At 40.4% G+C, this 15,586-nt stretch overlaps 2 protein-coding genes and 2 non-coding genes across 5 annotated transcripts; 2 read left to right on the top strand and 2 right to left on the bottom strand.

The window, feature by feature from the left end:
- Positions 1-392: 392 nt before the first annotated feature.
- crhb (corticotropin releasing hormone b) lies at positions 393-905 on the top strand. Its single transcript, XM_008288433.1, has one exon. The coding sequence runs from the start codon at positions 393-395 to the stop codon at positions 903-905; it is 513 nt and encodes a 170-aa protein (XP_008286655.1).
- Positions 906-2,507: 1,602 nt separating this feature from the next.
- Positions 2,508-7,258, bottom strand: trim55b (tripartite motif containing 55b). Of its 2 annotated transcripts, XR_520444.1 has the most exons (9): positions 6,975-7,258; positions 6,276-6,445; positions 5,280-5,457; positions 5,020-5,115; positions 4,128-4,361; positions 4,006-4,028; positions 3,441-3,565; positions 3,118-3,358; positions 2,508-2,844 (listed from the first exon to the last, which is right to left on the bottom strand). XR_520444.1 is itself a non-coding variant. In XM_008288432.1 (8 exons), exons 1-8 carry the CDS (start codon positions 7,092-7,094, stop codon positions 3,186-3,188), a joined length of 1,119 nt encoding a protein of 372 aa, XP_008286654.1. In that variant the 5' UTR covers positions 7,095-7,258; the 3' UTR covers positions 2,508-3,185. The 2 variants fall into 2 exon arrangements, 1 of the variants encoding a protein (XP_008286654.1); XM_008288432.1 differs by having other exon boundaries at positions 2,508-3,358.
- A 934-nt stretch (positions 7,259-8,192) lies between these two features.
- trnaa-agc (transfer RNA alanine (anticodon AGC)) lies at positions 8,193-8,265 on the bottom strand. Its single transcript has one exon. It is a non-coding gene; the product is annotated as a tRNA-Ala (tRNA).
- Positions 8,266-8,807: 542 nt separating this feature from the next.
- Positions 8,808-8,893, top strand: trnay-gua (transfer RNA tyrosine (anticodon GUA)). Its single transcript is given in 2 exon segments — positions 8,808-8,844; positions 8,858-8,893. It is a non-coding gene; the product is annotated as a tRNA-Tyr (tRNA).
- Positions 8,894-15,586: the final 6,693 nt, after the last annotated feature.

Here is a 15,586-nt window from a genome sequence, read left to right as displayed (position 1 = left end):
AACATTTTATTTTCTTCCATCATCTTGTTTGGAGAAAATATAACGATTGAAGATAATAATCCTTAACTTCCATCTGCACTAATCCACAAACCCTTTTTATACTGTGCATACTGCTTTTTACGCGCAAATATTCCACATTACGGTTCAATCTCACAACACCCAGTCGGATTATTAACAAGAGGTGATGATGGATCACAAAAAATATCTCACAAAAAATAATGTGTAACACTGACAGTGTTAGTTATCAACCTGTTACATTATTTTAATGTCTGTTTTACGTGCGTAAATGTCTTTTTACGCAGCACATTTCACACTAAAGGTTGTGATAAATCCCACAATTTAATAATGCAATAAATGTCTTTCCCCTCTCAGATTCCTGCTGATATCCTGACATGAAGCTCAATTTACTTGGTACCACCGTGATTCTGCTAGTTGCCTTCTTACCGCGCTACGAATGTCGGGCTATTGAGAGCCCTGGCGGTACCCTGCGCGTCCCAGCTCCCCAAACCCAAAACTCCCAGCAGCAGCAGCAGCAGCAGTCTGGTCCCATTCTGGAGCGGCTTGGAGAGGAGTATTTCATCCGGCTGGGCAACGGGGACTCTAACTCTTTCCCATCCACGTCCATGTATCCCGGCGGATCACCTGCCGTCTACAACAGAGCGTTACAACTCCAGCTGACACGGCGCCTTTTACAGGGAAAAGTTGGGAACATCAGGGCGCTCATAAGCGGCTTCGGAGACCGCGGGGACGAATCGATGGAGAGGGGAAGGAGGTCCGAGGACCCACCGATATCCCTGGATCTGACCTTCCACCTGCTCCGGGAGATGATGGAGATGTCCAGGGCGGAACAGCTGGCCCAGCAAGCGCAAAATAACAGAAGAATGATGGAGCTCTTCGGGAAATGAAGACTTCTTTCCAGTCCGCCAAAGATCTCCCTTCCTATTCTTTTCTTCTTTTTCTTTCTTTTTTTTTCTTTTTTCTTTTTGTGTTGCATTTTTACCATCAGCACAAAACATGCTCTGTACAATATAGTGCTGCTTTTATCACTATTGTTTATAGCTTTAACCTCAAACTATGGAGCATAAACGGGCTTGACTTATAATGAGCCGATTGTACCTTGCCATTTTAATGTTGGTGTCAGATCTGTAGAGTTACGCCGTTCTTCATGTTTGAGATGACATACTTTTGGTTCAGACATGACTTGCATTGACAAAATTGGCATTTTGTTTTAAATTATGAATCACTGTATTTATGATATTTATGTTTGTTAATAAACTTATGTGCAACCAGTCATTTTCTGTTGTGCAACAGAACGTCTTATATCTATATTTTTTAATAAAAAATTCAAAGCAATGCTTACACTTCTCTGTGGATATCCTTACATATTAGTTAATAGTAGCTCCCATTAAAAACTAACTACTCTCACTTAATTAAAAATCTGATTAAAGTACACTTTCCTAAGGTTTCTTGACATTTTTAATCTTACACTGAAGAAATTGTATATATGTGTAGAGTAAAAAAGCAAAGAGTTGGTTAGATAGAGCACAAATGGCCACTGCATCTTGAGTCTTGCCTACACAGATATTGATCCAGAGACAGAGAGAGGGAGAGGTTTTTTCTGAGTGAATACAAAAATTGTATATGGTGTAACCATGGCATTGCTCTGGAGCCAAGTCGTGGGTTAACACCGTGCCTCCTCTCAAACACACACACAAAATCTGTAACAAACAATTTGCTAAAGATGTGAAGAAGCATGCTGGAAGAGCGCTCACAGCCATTCAGGTGAACATTCGTACAGCATCCTTTCTTCTAAACCCTTAATCCCCAAGAGGCAATTCTCATTATACCAGCAAGAGGCAACCACAGATAGCGCAAAGATGCACCGCTGACACCTAATGAGTGTGAAAGACACTGCGTGCCTGTGTATATACGTGTGTTTGTGTGTATGTGTGAATGCTGATCCTTGACCCACAGTGTCAGGGTAAACTAAACAAGAGCTGTGGGTGGTGAGTCATCCTATTCTGTTTGGCCCACGTAGCAACTTGGGGCTTAGTGCTGCATTGAGCCCATTTGTAAAGGATCCAACTCACTGAGAGATGGTGTGCAATAATTAGATGGGACTCAGTGGTGAACTACCTCAGTGGTGGAGCTGCAGCAAGGTGAGACCATTGCAGGGCGGCATATAAGCTGACTGACAGCCTAAGACTCACTGTGTGTATAGCAAGCAGTGTGCAGGACAAGTATCAAGACCATACAGTACAGAAGGATCTTCTAACTGTGAACTATAAAAAGGACACTAATGCGTATAGCTGGATTTCCTTTGACAGAAATAAGTGAAAAGGAGTTTAAAGAAGATATAAAGGGAGCAGAGAAGGAGAAAAATAATATTTGTTTTACACATGTGCACACACAGACAGTGTATTCAGACACCTGAAATACAGCAACGCATAAAGATGAAATAGTATTTTGGATAATTTATGTCAACGAAGACTTAAGAAATAGTAAACTTTGTTCAAATCAGTTTTAATGTCACATAATATACAATATACCGTAAAATGGCAAAAAGACGTTTTGTCCATAATAGGAAAATATAATTGTGTTACACGACAATGAATACGACACATCGTTTAGGCAGTTGCGTGTAGGAAATACTGAAATGTCACAGTGATAGCTTTTTTTTTTTTTTTTTTAACTCCGCTTCCGCACTCATGAAGTTATATCAGTCATAAAAAAGTATATGACAGAGAGGAAAACCTGAGGCCCTCTTGTCACGCTCTCTAATGATGTAGTTTAAGCAGTCGCAAAAGGTCAGCTACATAAAAAATGCATGAATACGTCTGAGTTCTGGAAACAGCCAACGGAAACCCATCGTCGGTTTGCCATTAAGCATGTCCAACATGAAAAGGAAGAAGCAAAACATGTATTTAATGAGAGAAAACGAAATCAGATCAGTCAGTATGCAGTGATGCACACTATCACTGTCACAATACACGAGAAAGAAGCGAATTGAAACTTCTGTCTCTTTCTTTTGGATCTGCAACTCAGGCTTTCCCTTCGGCAGAGATCTAAATTTGTCTCGTGGTTCCCCAGTTTGGGAGAAAATGTATCACAACTGACCTGAAATCAAACATCTCGGAGCAACAATTATTCTGCTCCTGGCTTTGGTGTTGTGTGGCGGCTGTCAGCTAGGTCGAGGCAGCGCTCTTGGCTGCGCTGGGAGAGGAGCTGATCTGCTGGGGGGCAGAAGGTTGGCTGGAGGTGGCAGTAACTGCAGCACCTCCAGAAACAGTCTGGGCCCCTTCTCCTTCTGCTGCAGCTCCCTCCGCATCCTCATCCTCATCATCCTCGTCCTCGTCATCTGTAAGAGAAGTTAGGTGGCAATAAGTAGAACTACAAGGCTGAGCTGGAAGTAGCAAACTGCATCAAATCTATCCCTTCACCTTGGGCGAAGTCAATGCTGCGCAGAGCCTTTCCCTCTTTCTTGAAGTTGACGCTGTAGTGATCCATGTTCTCGTAGCCGCGCTCAACTTTATCCAAGTGTGCCGTGCTGGATGCTTCTGCAATCCTGAGCGCATTAGGTGCAAACGGTATATTTATAGGAAAAGTTCCAGCCTCACATAGTCAAGGTAACACTTTCTAAATACACTCAATCTGTGATGTTTAGCACGTTTCACAAGCTATTTCAAGACGCCACAGCAAAAGACAGCGATGTGCATCATTTCACACAATTACTTCCCACCGCTAACAAAGTGTGACCTTGTTGCATTAGAGTTATGGTTTTATATGCAGACCCAGATGTAAATTTGATAATGGTTGACAAGCATATTTTTTTTTAAAAAGCCCTGCAAACAGGTAGAAAAAATGTAGAAATATCCAGCCGTGGTTTTTAACAGCGTTATATTAGATTGGATTTTGACCTCACAACAACAGGATGTTATCTTTTTCACAGAGCAAACATTTATCCATTAACAGTGAAGTGATTGGTGCATTCAAACATATACTCACTTTTTGAGGAGAGGCTTTGTGTTCTGAAAAATCGAATCAGTTTCATTCAGTAAATACATTTTTATAGCTGTAACCAATTTATGTATAGTTTTACTCGTGTGGAAGTCAAAATTAACTCTGACCTGTAGAAATAAAGCCATTTCTGGCTCCTCCATAGTCTGGATCCCCATCTCCACAATCTTACAGCTCTCCTCCAGATGGTCTCCATATTTCTTCGTCAGACCCCGGATATAGTTCAGCTTCTCTTCCTGTTCGGCCGTCACCTTCTGACTCATCTCCCTCTTCCTCGCCTCCAGGACAGAATACAGATGGTCAAACTTCTCGCACACCAGAGTCTTCTGCCTCCGACCATTCTCCTGGACATACATGAGTGAGACAAACAGAAGGAGACACATTGGGAAAAGACACATTACTAATCTTTTATTGTGGTATTGTGGGTGAAAAAAGGGTGTAAATAGAGTTTCGGGTTGCAACAAGGTTTAGAATATTCAAAACCAAAGAAAATGAAGCAATAGCAGTGTAAACAAATATTGTGGTTAGCTTGTCTTAGGTTCATCCGGTCGTGCCATATGTGCACTGAGGATAGTGATGCTCATTCCGCTCGTCCGTCCTGAGTGACGCCAAGTGAAGGGGAACACATGGGGGACTGGAACCACTCCAGCTTCCTCTCTACTACGTCCAACCATCGAAAAGACATACATTCCCTCCCCATCAATTACACTGCTTGTTTTTGTCAGTGCTAGTGGGCCAGAGGCAAAATGAGACTCTCTGTCGAGTGTATGTGGAGTCAACAAAAGAGAAAATGTGAAAAAGAGAGACTGTGGCACCGAAACATTCATTTTTCACTTCCTGCCTCTCTGTCTAAATCTCTCAGACCGATAAAAGCAGAGAGCGCGTCGGTGACAAGGACACATTACATCAGTTTGTACGTCTGTACAGGTGCATTAGTGTGTGCACAGAGTGAGGCTTGCTGTGTGAGTGAGCGGCCCGACACTGCAGCAGTTGGACACTGACCTCTATGGCACGACAGGCTTCCTCTAGCTGACTAATGATGCCCTGCATCCTGTCGTTGTTACCAACCATCATGGCAATCCCGTCACTCAGCTCCGTCTAGGGGGCAAGGACATGGCAGAGTGGGTTACTGATTTCAATTTTGGACAAATTTCTAACAAATATAAATGCACTTCATGATAAAACGTGTTTAGTTTGACGGCATTACTTTTTGACTCATGGCTGACAGTATTCATAGCCTCCATGAGTATTTCAGGCCTCACCTTCTTGGTCTGGTAGATGCTGCTGATCGGTGCCACCTCACAGTCCTTGTGGGCTCCAAACACCTTGCACATGGAGCATGTAGGCACACCGTGGGTTACACAGAAAATGTTGATCTTTTCATCCTCGTGAACATCGCACATGGGCGTTTCTTCTTTCCGCTCCGGCGCTGGCTTGCTGCTGTTGAGGTGTATTGAAAACAGTGGTACCTTGCTGTCACGCTGCACATTTCAATGCATACTGATGTGACATGTAATGTCAGTTTGATAATGTCACCGTTATACATGTCAGCAGTTTATTGATGATCCATCAGTCTTGCCTCGCTGTACACATGAACTGTCAGCACTGTAATCAATAGGTCGCCATTAAGCTGAGTAGTATACAGGTGAGGGTGCAAGTCTATAGCATTCTGTTTGATATCTCCTCGCTTCTTCCTGGAACAAGCTGGAATATGTTGCTGGGGAGAGGAACGTCAGCTATGCCCTGCTTAGGATGTTCCCACCACAACCCAAAACAGAGGAAGAAAATGGATAGATTTCTATCTGTCCTACATGAATTATCCAAGATATTAGTGAAATGTCAAGAAAATATTACACTTGATTATCTAGAACAATACCACAAAATCTCGACCAAGTGGGACACTGAGCGTCCCGAGAGCATGAGTTGAAGTGCTGTAGATCTCGTGTCATACAAGCCTTTTGGCGACCCAGTCAGCTCCTGGATAAATCATCTGTGTAGATGACTACTACTAGAAACATCCTGTCATCCGTTGCAGCTCTCTGACTCAGAAGCCACCGGCACGAAAGCCACACCAGTAACGAGCACAGTTTGTGACAGTACGCTGCTCATCCCTTTTCTCCTTTATTATCTCTATTCACGACCCTTAAGGATAGCTTCCACTCATAAACAAAGCCTGCTGCTGGACACGAAGCGGCAACATATAAGTGGTGACAACTTGCAAGATAGACTGAATGTATGCCTGTCTATATGTGTCTCACCTGCTGGACTCCTGTTTGAACATGTCAATGATATTCTCAACCAGCAAGTTCCTCTGCAGGCCGTAAACACCGTGCCGGTCCAGAACAACCTCATGTCTGCAGGATGGGCATCGGAAACGGCCACCAGATGTCAACGAGCCGCTTCTTGTCGGAAGGTACGGGTTTGAAGCCTTGAAGCAATAACAATTCAAACCCTAAATTTAGTATGGTGGCAGGGTTTGGATGGATAAATGAATTAAATTGTTTCACTCAGCAGTTATGAAATGTTAATCCAGTGGATTAGCAGCCTAGAACACTAAAGTGGAACCTCATTACCAGAAGTCTACAATGGTTCACAAGTGTTACAAACGGGACTAAGAACAACAAAATCAAATGTGTAAGTGCTCTCTATTTGCAATCCTTTATTCAATTAATAATGCTTGATAAACACAGCTTCTACATGTTGGTTTATGATTAGATGTGACACACTTAATGATGAATTACAGGCTGAAACACAACACGGTCTAAGCGAGAGTGCATCTGTGATATGCAGAGAGAATCTTTCATATTTAAAAATGTAGGTCAGTTCAGAAAATGTCAATGGTGCAAATGACAGACTGTCAACCGAGAAGCTCATGGATCACAGCAACAACTCTGGAGTTTATAAATACTATTATCCCATTTACTAAAACAGTCGATGTAATTTGCTCTGCTGCTTACCTGGAAAACATCATTGGCACATTTTCTGCAGAGGTTGTGCTGGCAGGGTAGAATGACCACAGGCTTTGTAAACATTTCCAGGCATATGGGACAAATCAGCTGTTTCTCCAGGTTATCCATGGTCGTAGGCTTTACCAGGCGATTCTCTACACTACCAAAACTTTAATTAGATAAGACCCGCATCAAAAAAAGTTAAATTAAAAAGTCCTTTTCTGAAAGCAAACTGCAGCGGGCCTAGTGTGAGCCTGAGCAGTAGGCCTGCTGGTCGTGTCCTAGAGGGTGTAGGCTCCTATCTCGCTGGTGTCAGTTCTGTTTTTAGCAGCTATTGCTGTCACGTCTAAGGTTGCCATTTTTACCTTGCCCATATTTGAAACTGAGCAGGGCAGGCCTGAACAGCTGCCCACCAGCCTTTACAGCCTCCTCTCCACCGCCACCAGGGACTGCTCCGTGTATCTGTATGTTTCAGGGGGTGGGGGCTTTACATCACATAGTCGTGATAAAGGATACCAGAAATACCTCACTTTAAGTTAAGTTTCTTGGTCTAAAAATGTGCATTTTGCCCAGTCACGGAGGACACCATTAATGATTTTAGCTAGTTGCGCGTCTGTAGTCTCGCCCTTACATAACAAAATATTTAATACAAAACAATATTAAACGCTGTTACCGATTAAATACATGTAATAGCAAGTCAACAGACATTACACACCAAGGCATAAACGCATAATAAACGCTTTAAAATGTTAAAGTTAGCCAAACATGAATGCTAAGTGTTTAGCCTTTCGTTTATGCTAACTTTTTAGATAGCGGCGTTAGCTAGCTCGTTAGCTAGCACCTGTCCAGGTAGCCATCAGAGGACGGACTGCGAGGCAGCAACTCTTGGCACCAGCGGGACGACGACCATGAACATAGAAATGTTTGTGACAACACCGGGTAAACAAGTTAACTGGATATTTAAAACTAGCATTTAATTAATTGTGATACATTTTAAACTAAAACTAAAAGTATTTGGCTCTGTTTTAGTACATTATTTTGCCAATAAAAGCAGCTAGCTTAAAGTTAGTGAGCTTAACATTGCTACCCATTAGAGTTGTGATGAACTGTGGTTGTAGTAGTAACCATAAAGGTAGCTCTAAAATAAAAGACAAACTAAAAAGAGACCGCTTCCAGGCGATATTTAGATCACTGTTGTATTCGTTTGAAAAACAGAAAACGTTCTTTTGGAGAATGCGGGCATCGATCCCGCTACCTCTCGCATGCTAAGCGAGCGCTCTACCATTTGAGCTAATTCCCCACTGCAGACTTTCGTTTTCGAAACTCTTTATAACCGTGTGCAAACATAACGCTCCGAAACTCTTGATAACTTGAACGACGTAGTTTAGTTGTTGCGACGGTATAACACCCGACCTGTTGTTGCTGGCTTTCACGTTATCCAGAAAGTTAGACATTGACGTGATATTATTTCAGCTAACGTCAGTGGCTAACGTCAACATTTAAGCTAGGTTAGCTATGCTAGTTTAAACTAGATTAGCTTAAAAGTTGACGTAATGATTTATCATCATTAACTGCCAACTGTCTGGGAAAATCGCTTTGTTCATATCTGTAATCACTCTATTGTTGTCATGGGGTCATGAAACTCTGAATAACTGCACTTATTTGACTTCGGCTTCAGTGATATAACTGAAGTGGACGCGAATGTGCGTCGACGAGTGAAACGTTGTGTCCGCTTGACTCCACGTGATGGTTTTGTACTTTACTTTAATATCCCAAACGCATTTTATTATTGTATTTGTGTCAACAAATAACTTTGTGCGATTCCTGGCTAACACATGGCTCCCTTCGATAGCTCAGTTGGTAGAGCGGAGGACTGTAGCGGTTGCATAGTAATCCTTAGGTCGCTGGTTCGAATCCGGCTCGAAGGAGAGATTCTTTTTCCCATGGTGCAATGCGGTGTTTGTGTTCTATTTTCTTTGCACAGTTAAAAGTATTTGAGCTTAGTCATTATAAATACTCCTCTGTCAGTGGTATCAAATTCAAATGCACAATCACTGTGTTTTTGCAGTAATCACCCTGGTTCATAGCAGTTTCTTTATTTAGATTCTTGTTTTCATATGCCTTGCTTTCTAAAAAATAAGAAAAATGTATTTTTCAGAAAATAAAACCTGAAGGAAAGGAGTGCTATCTTTGCATGTTTTTAGCTCGTGTGTGTCAATTGGCACATTTGATCGTTTTCTCCAAACTGCCCCATTTTCATACTACAAGCATAGCTTCATGAAAAAGTCCCAGGTGTTCATAGCCAGACAAGAGAGTCAGTTTATGAATGTTTAGCCCTGCTTACAGTGAAGGTCTAGTCAGTAAGCATACTCTGCATTGTTGATCTGCATGTTAAATTAAAAATGATCGCACCTGCGAGCACACTGTTGAGTTTAAACTGATGAAAACAAAACATTATCATTTGCTTTGACTATGAAAATAGCTTAGAACTGTACTGCAAGCACATTTCGATGGATGACTCAGAGACAGTAATTAGCAGTTGTGTGGAGGATTGTAGCACGCATCACACTAATAAAGTGTCTGCTTATAATGGACGACACTTTTCTGTGTTTCACAAATGCTATCCTCTGTCCAGTGATTCTCATTAGCAGAGTAATAATTAAAATCGTGAATTGAAAGGCCTGTCCGCCAGTAATGGACTGCTTAAATTTATGCATCTGTATGAGTGATTAAATGTTTTAAAAGACTTCTGCTTTAGTTGAAAACTACTTTCTTTTAGTGTTTAACAAAAAGCAAGGAAAGCAATCAGACATCGACATGAATGACTGTCTCTGTCTTTGTAGCTGATTTTACTGACAATACCTTCATTTTTTTGACATCAACAAACCACGTGGACACTCCGACAGTAATATATACGTGATGATGATACGTTGGATGTTAGAAATACAGTGTTTGCCCACGATGTGTGCAATCACATTTCTCTGCACCTGCATTTTATCTATAGAGCAGTACAGGCAATTACTGCGTGAGCTTGTCTCCTCTTGTTATTCTATATATCATAATATATTTAAAAGCTGAATTTCTGGAGAACAATGCAGCGGAAATCTGAAATTTCTGAGGTAATTGTGTTGCATTTACGAAAGTGTGTGTTGTTGCTTTGTAGAAAAAAAATATTCAAAATAAGTCAAATGCCTAGTAAAGTGTGTTTAAGTATAAACTATATGATTCATATCAAAGCAAGCATGGCATAACATTCTCATAGTTTTGGCAGCTTGTGACCCATCTAAGCATGCCTAATCTGTTTTTTTTCATCTGACTCATACAATATGACATCTGCCTTCCCTGCACCTTCATTCCCTTTATAGGAAGGCCACAAGGATATGAACAGAGTGCTATTCACACGGGCACGTCACAATCAGTGAGTCATATTTAAGCATTTTAGACATATGTTATCACTGTGAAAATAATGGATCTCTCTCTATAGCTAATGTGTCCATCTTTGTTTCATTTGGCGTCCATCCAGGTAAATTGGTCCGCAAGTAGGGAGCCGCAGCTGTAAGCATGTACCAAGTTAATACCTTAAAGGTGAGAATTACTTCTTGACAAGATAAAACGTCATCGCCTTCATGTCTTACTCTAAGCTCTAACTTTTCTGTCTCTTGTGTTCTATAAATCTAAGAAAATGTCTAATAGCAGACTTACTTATTTTTATCATGAAATAAAGTCATGTGTATTTAACCCAGTTTCTCCTTTCTGTGAACGTGTTTCTCCTGCGATCGACTACAAATCGTGTTTTTCTTTTTTGTCATTTTGCGATGCTGTGGGCACACCGCTTTTTTTCAGTTCTGATCAGTAATCTTTAAAAAGGATGAACTAGTGTGATTACATATTCATTAACAACAAGCAAGGACTGCTGAGATGCTCACGAGATGACGCCTAAAAGCAAATTCAAATGAGATCAATTAAGAAGATGTTCTGAGTTGTGTTTGCAGTTGAAATGAATTCATAATTTTCAAGCCATTAATGTCTGACTCATAATATTGCAGTGCCTGTTGGTAAAAATCCAATTAAAGATCGACAAATTAAGAGCAGTATGGAGATTTCTTGGAGATGAAAGGCCAATATGAATGCCAGACAGTGCTGCTTTTGAGGCTAATAGCTGGCAGTTTAAAGAGCACAGTGTGAAACTCCTCTTCCTCTATGTTGCTCAGCGGTGCTTTGAGTGTATAGTAAAAAGGTCTACAGGCACCGCCAAGGCCACAGAATACACAAGAGGAGATGTTATACACATGCACTCACACGTATCCACACACATAAAGGTCTACAAGCGCATAAGCAAGATAAAAGTGTATATGGGACCAGAAAAGGGAGCAGTGCAAATGGTGCCATCTGTTCTCTTTTATGAATATTTCAGTTAGGTGGAAGTCATATTGTATTCATACAGATGGTAAGCAGTCACTGCCTGTGATTTAAAAAGTCTTGGTAAGCAATCCTAAATAATGTCTGTTTCTGCATGTCTATGCTTGTCCTGAAACGACCTGCTGAAATCCAATTCTTCACCTTAAAAATCACCACTCGTGATGAAATCAGGGTTAGAAAAAGTACTCTTATGTCCTAATCATCTAGAAATACTGCTGTAAATGTAAACCTTCAACAAAAAGACGAGTACTGACTATTACAGATGTACCAATAATTATAAAGGTCATTGTGGAATCACTTTGGATGAGGAGAAATAGAAGGTAAACAGACAAAGTAAAAAGTGTCTCATTTACAATTGAGTAGAGGGCAGTGTGAGATTTTTTCCACGTTATTTTAAAATGTCAAGGATGTAGTAAAAATGTAAGGTCAGATCCTTGGACTGACTGACTATTAATGTTAGAGAACTGACTTCTGAACAGTTTATGCTTAGACCTGTTTGTTTTTATTATGGACAGTTTACAGTATTTGTAATATGTAGGAAAGAGCAAAAACACCAGAGAAAAAGCTACTTTATGTACTATTAGAGATACAAGTGTGCTACACGGCCCTTTAATTGTAGCAATGGAATTAGTTAATCCCTCTTTCATTTTTGTGCATTCATTTTTAATGCAAAAACAATTTGATCTGTTGTAATCTCTTTACATTAAAGCTTTATCTGGAGGCCAGTGTGCAAAATTTATGATAATGTGCAAAGCGATAAACTTTCTTTTAATTTGAAAATAATATTAAAATGCAACATATGTTGCCCACAAAGGCTGGACAGACTGAACAAAGAACACAGTTTAATAATACTGAGGGATAAAAGACAGGTCTGGGCCTACTTGTAATAAAATGCAGAGTAGGGTTGAGATGAGCAAAATAGAGATACAGGAGATATATGTGATGAAGCAGGCAAATTACAAGTCGGACAGAGAGAAAACTATACACAAACCACTCATAGTAGCTTAAGCAGATACATCTCATGTGATTAAAGGCACAAGGAGCTTTTCTCCAACAAGCTTCCAAGTCCATGTGGAGCTGTCAGACCATAACGGATTCTCCTGCAGATCAGGAGCACAGTTACAGATTATCTTCTGAGCTACATGGTGGCTCATTATTATCTGTCATTACCTGTTAAAAGAAAACCAGGCAAATGAGCAATGTAATAAAAATGTACCCAGCATTAGAAACACAATATCACGCATTTAAATTAAAGTATAGATATGTTTCAGTTGTGAAACTCAGAATTGTTACACCCTTGGTCACATATCACGGGGTGGTTGTCATAGTGAAAAGGGCCTTTTCCTGCTTGTTGGAGTCAACCCAATTTGAAACTTCTGACTGTGTTGTTATCATAGATATCTTTTTATTGTAACAAACTTCTTTCAGAGGCACCATGCAAAACTTACTTAATTTATTTATTTATTTTTTAAATTAACATTTGTGAGCAAAACACAAACAGACTGAACCAAATAGCTGTTATCAACCATGCTTGGCTGCTATGAAAACATACTACGCACACGACATAAAACTCTGTTAAAAAACTAAAATAATGGTGTAATTAAAAAAAAAAAAATCAATAAATAAATAAAAATGGACATTTACACCCAAGTACACAATTCAACGGTGCAGCCACCATAGTTTAGCGACATCAAGGTTAAATCACAGTTAACAAAGCAACAAAACAGACCAATGTGTGTCCAATCTGGTCACAGGGAGCATTTATATCTGCAGAACATGGCATCTGATCTCATGTTAAACTGATAGCTCATGCTGCAGTATACACACAATAAAGGCTAAAACTGTACACCTGCTTTTAAAGGTAGTCCAGCTGTATAATAATAACACATTAAGCCACAATCTCACAGAACAGAAATCGTGTTGTTTTAAAATCCACTGATAGGGAAAACAGTTGATGTATTAGTATACGGATAGATTTGCATTGTAACATTACCTCTCACACTTTTGTAAATGTCATATTGAACATGTAGCACTTGATCATTAGAGAGATCAAATCAAACAGCCAGATTTCCACATGGAACTTTATGTAACATCTTCTCCCATACAGTGACGTAAAAGAGACGTCAGTCTGCTTTAACAAGCACCGCTGCAGCTCATGGTCATGAGAAACTGAGATGTACTCAGCATTCAAGAGCTCGTCTCAGCCTGGTTTAAATCTCACACCCTCTAAACCATCTACCTTTTTTAACAGTTTACCTCAGAGTGTGGTGAAGGGTGCAGGGCAGTTTCAGCATGTAGCTGCAAGGTGTTTACACATCAAGAGCTATCTGCATTAAGCAGGTTAGACCAAGGGTACAGTGAACATGCAGAATCCTGGCATTTGTGTGAATCCTTTGACATTCTCCGTACTGTTATGGGCATTTGAAGTTATTTTTGATACATTATTACATGAGCAGCTTAATGACTCAACTCTTCTTTTACCTTCTGGCAGGAGAACCTAACAGGGCAGGACAGAGATACTTGGAGAGGTGCATCACTAAGGCATCATCAAGTTTCTTTTAAGGAGGCAATGTGAATCAAGCAAGTACATTGTTATGGGTCATTTTGCAACTCAACTCAGGTACACAGTCGTTTATCTGTGACTTCACACTGACCAATAATTCACCATATACATCTCAAAGTCAGTATGAATGTGAAAATTGAAGCCTACTTCCTCCACAGCAAGTGGTAGGTGTTGATATTTTACCACAAAGTTGTCTCACCTATTCTCACCAAAGACATTCATACAGCTCTAGCACCAATTTATTTGCTCGGGCATCCTGCCCTGAGAGAAAAGACCAAAAATGACAAAGAGAAATGGACCTGAACCTGGGACATTACATTTCATGGTTGATGTCCTAACCCTGAAGCACAGAGGCGCTCGACCTGAACCAACTTCTGAGCTTCAGTATTAAAGTACATCAACCGATGAGAGTTTAGATTCTGTTGAAATTAACCAACCCTCTCAACACTCTATTATTTTTACATATTCATTTCAATAAGCTATCTGAAGCTTATTGTTGATCAAAGAAGCATCATGCTGTAGCTTCTACTGAGGAGCCCTGACTATAAAACCCACTGGCCTTTAACACAGTAAAAGGGTGCTATCTAGTGGTAGAAAGAGGGCAGACTATGTCCAGCTGCATATTGACATCACTGCAGTCGTCACCATAGGACTGAACACTGCAGTCCTGGTTATGCTGTTGCATTTAGATATTGTGATTCATAGTAAGTATCCTGTACACAATGTGGATGGAAACAGGAGATGAGATACATACATAACATGGATACTAAAGCAGTCACACACAGGTGATATCTAGGACTTAATCATTAAGTTTAACACTCCTGAACGTATTCGTTTTATGTAGCATGCAGCTCTACATACTTTTTAAAGCATATATTCAAGTACAGAGATGCAATTAAACTGTAAGTGGTGGCACAGAATAGATGTGCCAGCTTTGCAAAACATTTGCATTTGGCAGACATAAAGAAATATGTATTAGTCAGTACATAATTATATATCTGCACAATTAACCAATCTTTTAATTTAAAGTATACTGGAAATATACTGTTCATGAATGTCTTGAAAATCTGTTTTTTATTCTACCTGCACTGTAATTGTATAGTCTCTTTTTCACCACAAGATGGCTCTACGTACACGCAGCAAAGCATTTTTAGGGTTTGTAATGGTATCTACTACAGAAGTACCCTGTTTATTTCTTGACATTTAGCCTGATGTTAATAGTAGTTGCTTTACAAACATCAGGAATGCGTGTGTGCACAACTGTGTGTGTGTGTGTGTTAATGTGTGGTACTGTGTCTGTTTATACATGCACATGAAGAATATGTCCGAGAACTAAAGGTGCAAAACTGCTGCACGGCTAATGAGGGAAATGATGAATCCAATGATGCTCACAGTGTTGTCAGAGGGTAAAAGATAAATCAATTAGGGACACCGTGGTGGATTGCAATCTGTCTCCAGAGAGCTTTCAGTAAGAGTCAGGAGGAGTGGCGCTTTGGGGCTCTCTCATGCAGATGCTGCACCTGTGACCCCAAGGGGAATCAGCAGGTATGCAGCTCGCCCGTCTTACTAAAGCTCCTGAGGCTGATGCTTGAGCAGTTAAACACACCTGCTACAAAGGTGTGTGTCTACGCACAGCGTG

Source organism: Stegastes partitus, unplaced genomic scaffold (assembly GCF_000690725.1).
Source record: "Stegastes partitus isolate 25-593 unplaced genomic scaffold, Stegastes_partitus-1.0.2 Scaffold558, whole genome shotgun sequence".
Classification (NCBI taxonomy): Eukaryota; Metazoa; Chordata; class Actinopteri; family Pomacentridae; genus Stegastes; species Stegastes partitus.
Note: the sequence above shows the minus strand (reverse complement) of the source record. Positions and strands in the feature narration are given on the sequence as shown.